The 14645-nt window shown below is 39.4% G+C and overlaps 1 protein-coding gene across 1 annotated transcript in view; it reads left to right on the forward strand.

Moving 5' to 3' along the window:
- PCSK2 (proprotein convertase subtilisin/kexin type 2) overlaps window positions 1–9774 on the forward strand; it is a gene marked incomplete at its 5' end in the record, with an annotated part of 110381 nt that extends 100607 nt beyond the window's left edge. The window contains 4 exons of the mRNA XM_082277139.1: window positions 1320–1535; window positions 2775–2875; window positions 5341–5568; window positions 9198–9774. Coding sequence (XP_082133265.1) covers window positions 1320–1535; window positions 2775–2875; window positions 5341–5568; window positions 9198–9684 — 1032 coding nt within the window. The 3' untranslated portion in view covers window positions 9685–9774. The remainder of the gene's footprint in view (window positions 1–1319; window positions 1536–2774; window positions 2876–5340; window positions 5569–9197) is intronic.
- Window positions 9775–14645: the final 4871 nt, after the last annotated feature.

Below are 14645 nucleotides of genomic sequence, written 5' to 3' on the forward strand. Positions count from 1 at the left end.
TGCTTTACTTAACAGGAAGCCTTTATAGTGACCCTTCAGCTTCAGTCACTCCTGTCCATCTCAACATAATTGCTGGGCCATTTTTCTGTAGATTATTTTTATGGTCTCATAACTTTATTTTCTCCTTAGAAGTAGAAGCTGGTTTGTCAGAAAAACAGCTCCGAGCCAATCATACCTTTGGAAAAAGAAATCTATTGAAAGAAAAAGGTGCTGGTAGAGCTTTTTAGCCATTGTCTGAACCTAACTGGATCTTACAAACCCCGCCTGTGAGATGACCTATATCTCTTTTAGAAGAACACTTTTCCTCATGACACTTAGACCATGACATAAATGCTGATGAATCTGTAAAATGTCTTAGCATCTGCCACAGGAGCCTTCAGGGTGTGAAGCAAACCAGGAGATAAATGGAAGTGCTCTATGTACACGACTGCAGAACTGGCTTTGGCTGCCAGTTGCCTGGATTTAATAACCTGTGTAGGTCTGTGTATTTCATCTGAAGCTTGATGTATGTTTTGTTTGTACCAAGTTTTCTCCTTTATAGATGCTCAGCTTTACAATTAGATGCACAGTTGTTTAGCCAATTGATGGGGGTGATTTAAATGACGCAGACACCAATAAAGAATGGTCTTATTCTACTACTAATATTAAGGCAACACAGAGGTAAAATGATACATTTAATAAAACAAAAAGCTTACTATGTGCTTGGCTTTAGCAACAAACAAAATAAGCAAGATAATGCATCTAATCAGTACTATATGAAAGAGAGAGAATAGTGATTGGGGAAGATACATCACCAATTTCCTAAACACTTTACAATCATCCAGAACCCGCAGTCGCTGGGGAGCCCCTGTTATAGTGGCAATTTGGAGAACTTTCCCAGGAACTGGGAGGTCTTACACAGTGTGTCCACTCATAAATGAGGTCTCCAAAGCTGCTGCAAGGCAGAGTTCCAGCTTTTATAAAATACCTTCCAACCAGCCAGGACCAGGGCTTGGCCAGAGCCCAGGCCACGGTGGGGGTAGGGGTTTCTTGCAAATAAGCATCTGGTGATGTCAGCTGAGAAGGTTTCTTAAAATGATGACTTTATTAACATATATTGCAGATAATTACACAAGGTCATGTGAAGGCATTAAAGTGGTATGGTCGGTCTTTTGTTAAATGACTAACAGAGACAGTGTCTATTACATGATTTTCAGGAGTCATCTGAGTCAACTTTGGCTTGGGCCTGTTGTTCAGGCCTGAGTACTTCAGCAGTTTAAAGTTGCTGCTATCTTCTATTTGCTGTTTAACTCCAGAGGGTCAATTTTCCCCTCTCACAGGGCCGGGGTGGAAAAGGCAGCATCTATGTCTGGGCCTCTGGAGATGGGGGCAGCTATGATGACTGTAACTGCGATGGTTATGCATCAAGCATGTGGACAATCTCCATCAATTCTGCCATAAACGATGGACGGACAGCTCTGTATGATGAAAGCTGCTCTTCAACCTTAGCCTCCACCTTTAGTAATGGGAGGAAGAGAAATCCAGAGGCTGGCGTGGTGAGTCCTGATACTATTGTGCTGTTGTTGCTATATTTGTGCATGATATACGTCTATGTGCATGACCTATTGCAACTCTGTGTACTTTGGGGCAGCAGATGGTTCATTGTTGAGATGAATATTTTCTCATCTGCAGTATGTGATGGTGCCAAAACTGTCAGCTAAGAAGACGTGGGATTTATACTGAGAACAGCAATGATCTTCCATCTCTTAGAGCTTCAAAGGAAAGTTGGTGCTTTCCTTTATCAGAAACCAGATTTAGAAGTTCAGTTGCCCTCTTCCTGGAGGACAGTGTGACAAAAGGTCTCTGTAAAAATCTAAGTTAACATCTGAGGTCATATTTACCTGTACTGGCAGACTTCTGCTGTACAAGCAGCACAGAGCAGAATGACATTTAGTCACCCACAGAAGATATATGGGAGTTCAGACCACAAGAGCCTGCTGTTGCTGCAGGGCCATACTTACAGCTGGAAAACAGTCAGGTTCTGTTCAATTGTATTTGGGATTCTCTTCCACTGTGGTGATCACTGCTCTTCAGCTCTTCAGCACCATCAGACTAGCCAGGACATAGTTCAGTTTACAGAGTGGAAAATGCAGATGTGCTAACTCAAGGTTAGTTTTTGCCAAAAGCTGTTGTACATTTTCCATGACCCTGTCTCAAACCCCCGAGACACACTGCACAATCCTAAATACCCATATGCAGTAGCAGACAGAACACTGGTTTCTGTCTTCATATCAGCTCTGTGATGATACCAGCCAAGATGATCTGTGGCACCTTTGTAATTACTGCGATAAAATGCATTTCTAAGGTTTTCTACTGGTTTCTGCTAGTGACTAATCTGCACAGAAGACAGAAGCCTGGTGCTGCTGCTGGTCCTAGAGTTGGACAAATGTTAAAAAGTCAATAGTGTTAACAATTCTAGTTTCAAATCTTTTTGGTAATCAGAAATGAATTTAAGGCCTTTGGTTAAACTGAGTTTATAAGAAATAAATGGGTTCTAAGAGGTAATGAGCACTGGTTTACTACCTGATGACTTGCTCTTTCATTTATGCTCTAAATGTGTCTCACTGTGGTTTTAAATTGATATACTCTTTCAAAAAAGAAAACAGATCGTGGGCCCAAACACAATTAAAGAGCAAGGGCTCTTTACAAACTCCACTTCCTGTATTTTTCTGAGTCTGTAGCTGCAACGAAAAAGGGATAGCTGTTTTCATTAATTACATATAATATCATTGCAGGCTACAACAGATTTGTATGGCAACTGCACCCTGCGTCATTCAGGCACGTCTGCAGCTGCCCCTGAAGCAGCCGGAGTGTTCGCCCTTGCCCTGGAGGCTAAGTATGCTGTTGAGAAATTCCTCTTGAGCTCTAGAGAGGAGAGGGCCTGTGGTTTGTTTAATGGTGTTCATCATTTCAGTTGGCTGGCTATGGCACGAGGCTGCAATAACCAGCTCAAAAGCCGCCTCATACAGTAGTGACGTGCATGGTGACTTGCAGATGGAGCAACAGCCTTGCCAAAGTCACATGGCAGATGTATTTTGGCTGTCTGTCTCTCTCTGTGTCCTCCCCATCCTCTACATCCAGGGATTAGACTTCTCTAGCACTGTTTGGAGGAAGAGATTATTTAATTTCTCCACATGTCCTCTGCGAAATGCTCAGCCTACAAAAACATAAGAATGAACCTGTAGTATGAGACAGGAGTTCATCTTGTGCCAGGGTACTGTCTGCAATGACAGATACTTAGGGAGAGGACAGAGAACAGGGATTAAGAGTGATCTTTCAACAAGAGCTTTGTCAATCCATAGTTTGTAGAGACAGCAGTCGGTCTCTCCTGTTTAATAGCCACAGGCAGATTGATCTTCCTTGAAGTTGTCTAGCTCTTTTTCATATTGTCTGTATTTGGCACCTAGGTAATCCAGTAACAATCAGTTCCTCAATATTTTTTTGGCAATGGTGGTGTAGAATGTTTTTTTTTGTTTTCTTAACTCATTGCTGGTAGCTTGCTTCTGTGCTCTGTTACATGAAGGAATAAATTTCCATTGTCTATTTACCATCTCCATGGTATTCCTGACACTGGAACTTTTTGTGTATCTTGGAATCGTTATCTTCTTCTCTATTGATTAGGAAAAGTTTTCCTTATGATAACTTATACCAGCTTTTTACTTTATGTTAAATTTTTTCATTAACTGAGGCAGTATTAGTTACAGAGCTTCAGTTGCTGTAACCATGGCATGAAGTGAGTACAACATGCATAGTTTCCTTCAACAGTGCAGAATAATGAAGATCTGTGAGAGGAGGCCAAGTTTAAATTAGCAGAGCAATGACTATCATGCTCAGAGCATGACTTGGGCCAAGTCTCATTTTTCAGGTTTTATACATGTAAAACACATGCCAAATGTTTAGCTTTGGATGATCATTCCTTCTACTATCAAACTCATTCAGTGGGACAGCTGCTATGTAATATATTAATGTGGCCATAAAAATATAAATGTTTAATGAATTTTCTGAGAACTGTACTCTGCCAAATTATCATCAATAGGAATTAGACTTAACATCCCTGGCTTGCACTAGAATTTCTAGGCTTTACTGAGAAGGCTGCTGGAGAGAGAAGGAGCTTTCAGTGTCTCCTATTTCTTTCTGGCTCTATTAAATTGTATTGTGCAGAACTATCCTGGATGAACCTTCCTGGGAATGACTGACAATCTCCCATGAAGCCTGTTCTTGCCTGCATTATGTCTGTCAGCTCATACACAATATAGGATTGACATGTCTCTCAAACCAGACCAATCTATGAAATAGAAAGTACAGCTCTAAGATATGTAGCAAGCTCTTAAAAGATTTCAATAAGAATGATGTAAGTGATATCTTCTTTTCAGCTCTCTTGTGTCACCTTGGGGGAATGACAGTAATTGGCTATTCTGGTGTACATTCAGCATGCACACATGCTTATTACTTGGGGCACAGAAAGCTGAAAAGCAGATCCTTTTAGGCTGATGGTTTTAATCAGACATATTGTGATGTTGAAAGAGTTCATCATAAAACAACTGGAATAGCTTTAGTTATGTAGAATTAGAATGTCAGTTCTAAAGCTTTTTAGAATAATAAGTGCCCTTCCTGTTATCATAATCACTGTACATCTAGGAAGACAATAGGAGATGATGAAAAATAACCATTGAAACTAGGCAAATATTACTTGACTGCATCCATCCATGCTAATATAACATGGGTGACAAACCTCTGCCATACCTTACAGTGCAAAGCTATAGACACCCATGGCCCATATATCCATATTCACAGAATCCTGACATTACTAACACCTGGATCGTTAGAGCTCATCCGCTTCATCAGATTGGGGCTTCTCAGGTTGCATCTTGGAAGGTCCATGGGAAAAGAAGGAGGAGCAGGCAAGAAAAAGGGGGCAAGATCTAAGAGGAAAGCTAGGTGAAAGTTTTTAATAATCTTTTAATTTTTTGTACTTTTCTCAGGATCTGGTATAATATCTTACTCATTTTGTTAGTTTAAAAATTGCATGTTGGATCTATAATGTCTAGTTAAAATAAGTTATTTTTAATCAGAAATGATTTTGCAGTTTTGGAGAACGTATTTGGAAAAGTACTATATAATTCAAACCTATTTTGGTCCCCATGAGATCAGCAGAAGCTTTGTTATTGCTATGTGGGTAGTTACAATTTTGGTATTATTCATAGAAGCAAATTTTACCCAAAGCCTTACTCAAACACAGTTTTTCTTTAATATCTGCTTGGAAATACTGTAATGTTTGTCTCCCATGTTGCTCTTCCACAGCTTGCATCTGACATGGAGAGACATGCAGCATCTGACAGTGCTCACCTCCAAGAGGAACCAGCTTCATGATGAGGTTCATAGGTGGCGTAGGAATGGCGTTGGGCTGGAGTTCAACCATTTGTTTGGCTATGGTGTCCTAGATGCAGGAGCAATGGTTAAAATGGCAAAAGACTGGAAGACTGTTCCTGAGAGATTCCATTGTGTTGGAGGGTCAATACAGGAACCTGAGTAAGTGAATAGTCTAGTGGATGTGTTTGGCTTCTTCCAGGCATGTGGGAGGCTGCAAGCATACAATTACGTTGACAAAGACAGTCAAAGAAACTTAATGAAGTTTTTTTTCTAAGTAACCCTAATGTTACCAGTAATAAGTTGATAAAATATTTTTTATCAACAATGCTTGATGAAACTACATGATCTTTCAGTTCCTGACTTGCTGGAGGAGTACATTCTATAGCACATCTGTATCCTCATTGCTAGTTTCAGCAGTGTTAATAGCAACATCCATTTCTCCTGGGCACTCACAGGTATGTTTGTGCTAAAGTTTCTATGAATAAAGAGGCTATCCCCAAATGAAAATCTGGGAGACTGGCACTGTAAATTACATAAACTGCTGCCACATTAAATATATATCAGCCAAGCCATATCTGATTGTGAGATTCTTCAGCAGACAATTCTATCTCCAGAAGACTGAAACAATCATCTGCAGGTACCAGTGATACAGTTTGAACACTACAGCATTTAATTGCACTTAAGATCTTCAAATCTCTAATTGCAGGGTAGGTAGTCAGATTATTTTCTGATTTACCTTTATGTGCTAAAGTGAATGAGTCAACAAATGAATGAATTAATACTAATTGACTACAACAGCTGTAGTTTAAGTAATTTAAATACTACCTAATAATGGCCTGAATTATATCTATACCATTTGAAATTTGATTTTCCAGTGCCATTTTTGAAGGCAACATTATTCTGTTGGAAAAAGAAAACAGACTAGGATGCTACCCTAGCACATAGCTCAGCCAGGCAAAGAATGAGTTTTTCCCCAACCTTCCAGACTGAATTTTCATGATCCAAGGTTCTACAGCTGAGGTCTGAGTTTTAATTTATCTGGCCTATGCATGCTCACAGGTAAAAAACAAATGAGAATACTGAAGCTAGTTTTAATATATCTCTAGTTTATTAATAATTAAGTGCAGACAAATAATCTTATTTATCTTAGGGCAGCTCCATTTATTGAAATGGGGATCATCCTAGAGGAGGAGAGAACATTTCTTTCTGTAGTCTGTAAGAGTACCGCCCTGACAACTGCCTGACATATCTATATATTAACAGCACTGCTGTAAGATTTGTGTTCCCCAATGGAAATGTTGCTGACAGGAGATAATAAGCATTATGACGTGTAAAAAACAAAGCTAGCTAAGTCGCAGCATCTCCAGAGATTCCTTGGAAATGAAGACTACTCTGCACTTCTGCTGTGGATAATTGGGTTATTCTTTCATTTTGGTTTGCTGGAGCAACATTTTTTATATATTTTCTCTGCATTTAAGTATAGATATTTGTATACATAAAACATGTATTTAGTATAGATTTATGAAGGTGAGTAGTTTATATGGAGGTGTGTTTCAGAGCAGCATTGTCAATTAAGCAAAAGGCCAGGAAATACTTAACAGACAGAATATACGGTGTGCTGAAAGCAATCAGTATTTAAAATAGAAACACTTGTTAGCAATAGGAACTTTTCCTGACAAGGGTTCTGGCTGGTTTAGGGAAATAGAAAGTTTTAAAATAATGTAGTCCATTAGCTGAGGAACAGGAGCACACAGGAGCTCCCCCTGCTCATCTCTCACTAGGTACTACACATGCAGAAGTGGATATACTATAGATAATCTCCCACTGGGTACTATGCCATGGATGTACTATATGTATACACACACATAAATTGGGCAGTGGCACATTTTAAGGCTGTGGAATAGCTGTCTTCACTTCTGCTCCTTTATGTCAGGCTTTTTCCACCACCCCTGGTTCTTTTTGTTTCTTTGGGAAAATTCACCTGGACTACAATAATTAGTCTAGTGAAGCAGAGACTATTAGATCCTAATTAATATGAAAGGGGGAAATAGAGCAAGCCTTTTCTCATGTGTTTTTAGAGGGCTGAGAGAACTTTTACACTGCAGTACTTGAGAAGGTGGAGAGAAAAGCTTTTTACAGCTGTCAAGCTGTCTGCAGAGCAGATGTAGTGGGAACACATTGCCCTTGTTTCATTGGTTTTAGTCTTGACAGGAAGAAAAGACTCACACTGTGATGTCCCTCCTCATTAACTGGAGGAGATAAAACACTTATCACATATCTGGGAATGAAGCAGTGTTTGACAAAGCTTTAACCACTGTGTGAGAAGGCTGTGAGACAACAGGAATTCAGATCAAGTTGAGATTGAGGCTTCCCATGCAGAGAAACTGCAAGCACGTGGCAACTGAAATTATGATCCTTCACCTCTGTCTCCATGTAGTGCGTTTTTCTTGTGCTTTGTCATGTAAAGTAAGTATCTCAAGTGTCTTAGATGCTCAAATATTTTATCTATACAATATTTGTGTTATACCAACTTCTGCTCCATAATACTCAGAACAACACAGGTTTTTCAGTTTAAGGTAAGTGTTTAAATGCCTTGAGGATCTGGGTTTGAATGACGTTTTACTCTGCAAGTACTTCCAAGAAGGTAATACACTATGAAAGGCCTGAGCCAGTTAGTGATGTACTAAGCTCTAATATCTGGAGTTCCTCTCAAGAAGAAAAGAATTCCTGGAAGCTAGGCTTGAATTAAATGCTTTCACTGGTCTCTAAAGAAGACAATATTTCATTAGCAGAGGGAAAAAGATGGTACTGATTTCTTTTGAAAAGAAGGTATTCATTACCTCAGTGTGGTCAATGCCCTTCAGAAGACTCTCAATTAGACTGCAGAATTGAGGTCAGGGAGAAGCCACTGAAAGACAAGATAATGACAAGGTGACTGGAGTATTTTGTGACTTAGTCCCTTTTTTAATGATTGCTATAATTCTTGTCTTTCAATTATTTCTTTTAGACAGAGGAAGATGTCACACTGCTCACAGAACACTGATGATGAAGATGTAGAGCATTTTTACACTTTCCATGTGTTTTGCCAGCCAGTTTCTGAGGCAGTGGGTAATTGAAGTTGCATCCTGACCCCAAGGGGTTTAGAAGGCACTTGACAGCCTTGGCTCTTGGGCCAGACAGCACTTTGGCAACTCAGTAAACACGTGCAACTTCTTTCCTTGGTGTATGTGCTCATGTACAGGAGCTGTTAGAGAATAGAAATCTTCATGGAAAAGTATTTTTCAAATAAACCGACTCTGGGATCCCATGTTTGTGCTGGTTTCCAAAGCAGAACAAGAACATAGGCTTTAATGTGACTGCACTGAAATTCTGTACAATTGGTTCCTCCAACACCAGAGAGCCATTTGCTGCTGTCATTTAAGGAAACTGACATGACTGACTACTCACGGTTCTTTTACTGAGTATACACATTATTATGCAATTACCCAATAAAGGAGTGATAAGTGAAGACAACCATTTATGTTAGTTCTTAAAGAGCAGTATGTGCTTCTTAATTGTATTACTTCTCTCTTCGTGTAGGTGTACATTTAATAATTATTTTCAAATTAAGGTTTTGGTGTAATTTTCTAAAAAGAGAACATTCACTTTTTGGCTAAGTTTGCAACTATTATTTCCTTACTTTTTCATGTATTAATAAGAAAAATAATACGATGTTTTCTGTGAGGCACCAAAACCCAGTAAGCCATGTTGTACTGTTTTAATTTGCTTAATTATCTTTTGATCCACAGAAAGATACCACCAACTGGCAAACTGGTCCTCACACTGACAACCGACGCGTGTGAGGGGAAGGAAAACTTTGTCCGATACCTTGAACATGTCCAGGCAGTCATAACTGTGAATTCCACTCGACGAGGAGACCTCAATATCAACATGACCTCACCAATGGGAACAAAGTCCATTTTGCTGAGCCGGCGCCCCAGGGATGATGACTCCAAGGTGGGTTTTGACAAATGGCCTTTCATGACCACTCACACTTGGGGAGAAGACCCCCGAGGCACCTGGGCTCTGGAGATTGGGTTTGTTGGCAGCCAGCCCCAGCGGGGTGTGCTGAAGGAGTGGACACTGATGCTGCACGGGACTCAGAGCGCACCGTATATAGACCAAATAGTAAAAGATTATCAGTCCAAACTGGCCATGTCCAAGAAGGAAGAGCTGGAAGAAGAATTAGATGAAGCGGTGGAGAGAAGCCTGAAGAGTATACTGAGCAAGAACTAGTGCTGTGTTGCATGACAGTGTCTTTCCTTCCCCAGACCCCTCTACTCACTGTTCTACTATCCAAACCTCTCTGTTAGATGTATTACAATGATTGTCTCTGTAGCCAAATTATCACCCTTTTTTGATTTTAAAGTCTTATATCTTGTCAGTAATTATTTAAATTGCCACTGAAGCAGTCCATTTTTTAGCTCTAAACCACAAAATATACTCCCACCAAATACTATGTACAGTTTGTGACTGTAAATGATGATTTTTCTTTTGTGTCATACAAATAGGTAATAACCTGCAAAGAAGTTAATGTCTTTTCCCTTCATATTTCTGTCGTAGAAGTTTGTATTAAAAAAAGAGTGAATTTTAACATTGGAAGTTGGTGATAATGAGCACATTTTTAAAAATGACACTGAGAGAGAGAATCACAAAGAGGTTGTCTGGTGAGGTCTTTAACTGTCTAACAGCTCCTTCTGCATCACTGACTTCAGTGGGACTTTCTCCATTGGTTCAACTAAAGTAGCACTATACCCCACAAAAAGAAATAATCCAGAGATAAGGAAAATTCACCAATCCAATTTGCAGAAATGCAATTTTTTGGGAGTTTTTTTTCATACTACAGTTACACTACATACAAAATTCAGCTACAGGATGGATCAACAGACATGCAATAAGGAAGGCAAAGTGATGCCAAAGCTGAGTAGCAGGGAGAAGTGATTTGCAAACTGGGTCAGGGCATTCTAGAAGCACAAGTCCCAGTTTTGCTGGAGTTTTTTAAATTTGGTTGTTTTAGGGGCTCTTTTCCTGTGTTGATTTTTTTTTTGTTTTGCAATTTTGGCAATTTAAATCAATTTACCATCTTACAGCAGAACAAGCACACAGGGATAAGCGGTAGGATTTCTGGCAGTTTGTGTGCATCTGCTGGTTTCTCTACTGAGATGTTCTCCAGCACTGTAAAATGAGACTGTGTCAGCAGTACCAACCACAGACACCTGTTTCCTGGGGTTTACAACCTAGCTGCCAGTAAACTGCTGTGGGGAAAATTTGAAGCACACAGTTTAAGTCCCAAAGCAATTTTTAATTTAAATTTCTTTTTTTAAAGCTACATATTTGTTGATATTATGTTATACGAATATATTTAAGGAAAAAAATATGCTGAAGTTATTAAAGTGTAATGCAAAATTGGCCTTCTTGAGAAATAAAATGTAGTGCATTTGGGAAGATTTGTTGGCATTGTTCTTTGCTGTTTAAAGTCAGTCCCACCTCAGTTTTTTGGACATGAGTTAAAGTCCATCTCTCTCACCCTCAGAATATGCTCTAGCTATTGCTGCAAAATATAACATTCTCCCTGGTGGAATTACTTATGGAAGCAACCACTACATGTTCTCAGGTGTGAGATCCTAAATTTAACCTTTGAGTAATAAAGGGTCTTGATTCTGCAAACATTCAGGCACTTACATTAAATCACATCAGTGGACCTACTCAAATGGTAATTTTAAGCAGGTATTTCAGATCTTTGCAGGATCCAAGATCTACATTTTAGCAGTGACTAGTTTCAGAATTTTATTATGTATTTTTAATATGCAGAGTATTAATCTAAGATGTTTTAATAAGAGTTGTCCTGGTTGATCCGGTGCATAGTAGTAGAAACACATTCAGTAAGTAAATACTTGTCTAACAAATTAAAAACATAACCCAAAGGTTCTATGGTGGACGTGTTTCACCTAAGAATGTATAACCTGTGCTGTTAATTCAAGTGAATATCCATCTTTTATTTTTCCATAAGAGGCCTGCTCTTTCCTTTTCCAAATGAAAAATAAACAGCTCAACCTACTCAAAGTCTATGCGAATTACATCCTAAAGCCAAGCCAAGCAGCCTCACACTACTCACAGGTTCCTCGTTGCGTGCAGCAGTCCCATCAGAAAAATTTACCATATATATATTAATGCATACACCTGTATGACTAAATACATACACACCTGTGGTATTGCTCTCTCTGTGTATATATATACATATATATATTACATACGATATATATATTCAGAGTACGTTACATATATTTGCATATAAATATGTCTAGAATTACATATGGTATGTAAGGTATAATACACATACATCGTAACTTTTTGTGTGTATGTGATCAAAGAAAGAGATTACTGAAGGTTTTTACAGGACTTCCAAAATGTGGAAAAGTTTTGGAATAAGAAAAGTCCATGTGGAATTCTTAAATGAACATGTACATGACTTTCCATTGCATTCATGTAATTTTGCAGTTCTCTGTTCAATTATTAAATATCTTATGAAGCAGCAAAATAACTAGATGGCTGTTCATATTTTCATAATGCTGACATAATTTAGTAATTGAAAAATCACAATAATGAGTGATATACAGAAGTGGTGAGTTTTGATATAATTATATATATAAAACTAGATGTATATACAATATAGAGATCTACTTCAAATTCTTGGGGATTTTTGCTTCGATGATCACTGAAAAATATGTCCAGTTAGACTGAGTTTTTATGGTATTGCTGATGGAAGATAAAATTGATTTGTTAGTATTTATAATAAAGGGAAAGATGAAGCTCATGATGCAAAACAGGTGAGCCCTGTGATGATGTTTGATAATATCAGCAAAATAAAGAGCTGTTACAAACTGGCCGGTCCTATCATCATCGCCTATCTGAAGGTACACGGGAGGTAAAATGCTGCTCTCAGTGGGATGACTTCCTACTTCTCTACTTTTTACACTGATAAAGAAATGTGTATCCTGCATATACTGGATATGGAGAAAATAAAGACTCCAAAAGAGTTGATAGCAACAGATTAAGAGTAAAGTGCTTTATGTTAACTCTGTGAAACTCTAGGACATACAAGATTTAAGCCACAGGCTGGGAGGAGCTGTTTTTATTTACATAGCATTATTTACGTGGTTCAAATCCATTGGCTCCAAGATCAGCTCTGCAAAGGCGGCAGCAGTGCAGGTGCTGAGCTGCTTTGGGAAGGTGATGATCAGGAATAGACACCGTGACAGTTTTGCACTGTAGCTCATTAGCAGCTCTGGTCCCAGGAAATGCTACAGCAGATTTTTTTTCCTCTGCTGTTTGGAGCACTTTGATTCACATGAAACCCCCTGTTTCCATTTTCATCTCTACTTTCCACCCATACCTTTTGGGTACTTTTTAGTTCATGTGTTCCCATGGCAGAAAGTACATTTCATTTTATATCTTACCATGTCTGCAGCAGTACAAGCTGGCAAGAAACCTCCTGATCTAGTTCTGGTTGCCTCGGAAGTGAAAATGCACCTCTAGTAACCTGAATCTCGTTCCAGTGTCTTGTTGAATAGATGCTTGCAACTATTTCACCATTAAACTTGAGCATAAGCACTTCATTGAGAATCTGCATTTAATGAAGAGGTTAGCCCCTAAATCATGAAATTTATTATACACTTCAGCATGGTCACTGTGAACCAGAGACTACTAGTGGTTTTCTATATAATTTTCATGCACAGGCCTGTGACCTGTGGCCTTACTGGGCAACTGCAGTGTCCGTGGAAGGCAGGTCAGAGATTGTAGCAGAATTTAGCCCTCACCTCTTCTTGGTCCTTGACTTCGGCTGGTTGCTGCCCAGGCAATGCAGTATGTGATTTCCTTCAGCAATAAATGACATCAAACCCACTTTAGGAGCAGTTCTTATATCACACTGAGCTGCTGAGCAATGGTTACAGGCATCAAAAACCAGGTCTGGGTCAGCAGCCAGTGGTGACACCACAACACAAAAAAGATTAAGCTGGTGGAGGTATTCACACAGTGGACACCTCGCCCAGGCTGTCCTGACATTGCCTCCTTGCCACTGAATGAGGCTTTTTGTATTCTGAACATTGGGTCCACTGTATTGCAGTGAAATCAGATGGACTGGGAGAGGGGGAAGTTCCACCTAGGTACTGCCTGAACCTGTTTGCACCCTGTTTTGTGACAGAATTATTAAGCAGCCTGCCTATTGCTGCAATGAGGGTAGGGTTTTTTTTTAATTTTTTGTTTACCTTGCAGCAGTCAGACTCTCTTTCAGCAGCAGTTACTCTGAGCAGTTACTCCCAGCTCACCACAGCTCAGCCTGCATAGGCATTGATAAATGCCTTCTCTGCAGTTATTTACACTGTTAATAAATTAAACTGAAAAGCAACAAACTCTAGTAAGCCATGTCTACTCCCATAGCATTCCAATAAAACAGCATTGACAAAAAGTCCTGACTAAAATTGTGACTGTGAGAGTTACCTGTCCCTATTTCAAAGAATAAGGTGCCACTTTACTAGACATAACAGTCACAGTAGATCAGATGTACACCTGTCCTGGACCTCATGAATGAAATAACCAAAACCAACTTATTACTGAAGGAAAGTCTTGGGTTCTGTGAGGAGGTTCCGAAGCTCAGGGTTGTCAGCTCAAATGGCTTTTAGCCCTGCCTTGCTGCAGCTGACAAGAACTAACAGGCAGAAAGAAAAGGCACAACAATGCTGGAAGCATAAATGAAAACTTAAGAGAACTGGGATAGGATTGGACAAGAAATGTGTAGAGACTAATCTAATATAGCCCTTCAATAAGTCCTGGGCTTTAGTGGGATCATTTGTGTGCTTGGAGTCAAGCTGAGGCCTAAATGATGTATGAGCACTTTAAGTAGAGCTCAGTATTTGCAGACATACAGGTAAAGATTTCCTTTCCCTGATTTTTTGTTTGTGTTCTTTTGTTTGTTTTCTTGAGTTGAAGGTTTCTGGGAGCTGTAAGAGTCTGTTGTTGCTGCAAGTGTTGGTTTTTGCTTCCCCAGGCATGGGGAGGTGGAAAGGTACTGCTTATTCCAACAGTCCTGTGGAGCTCCATGTGACTGCAAGTGACAGGGCTGAGACAGGATCCTGTGGCAGTATTAAACTCTACAGTCCAAGGAAATACTTAACAAGAAAATACCTAAACACAGTCTT

Source organism: Coloeus monedula (assembly GCF_965178545.1).
Source record: "Coloeus monedula genome assembly, chromosome: 2".
NCBI lineage: Eukaryota > Metazoa > Chordata > Aves > Passeriformes > Corvidae > Coloeus > Coloeus monedula.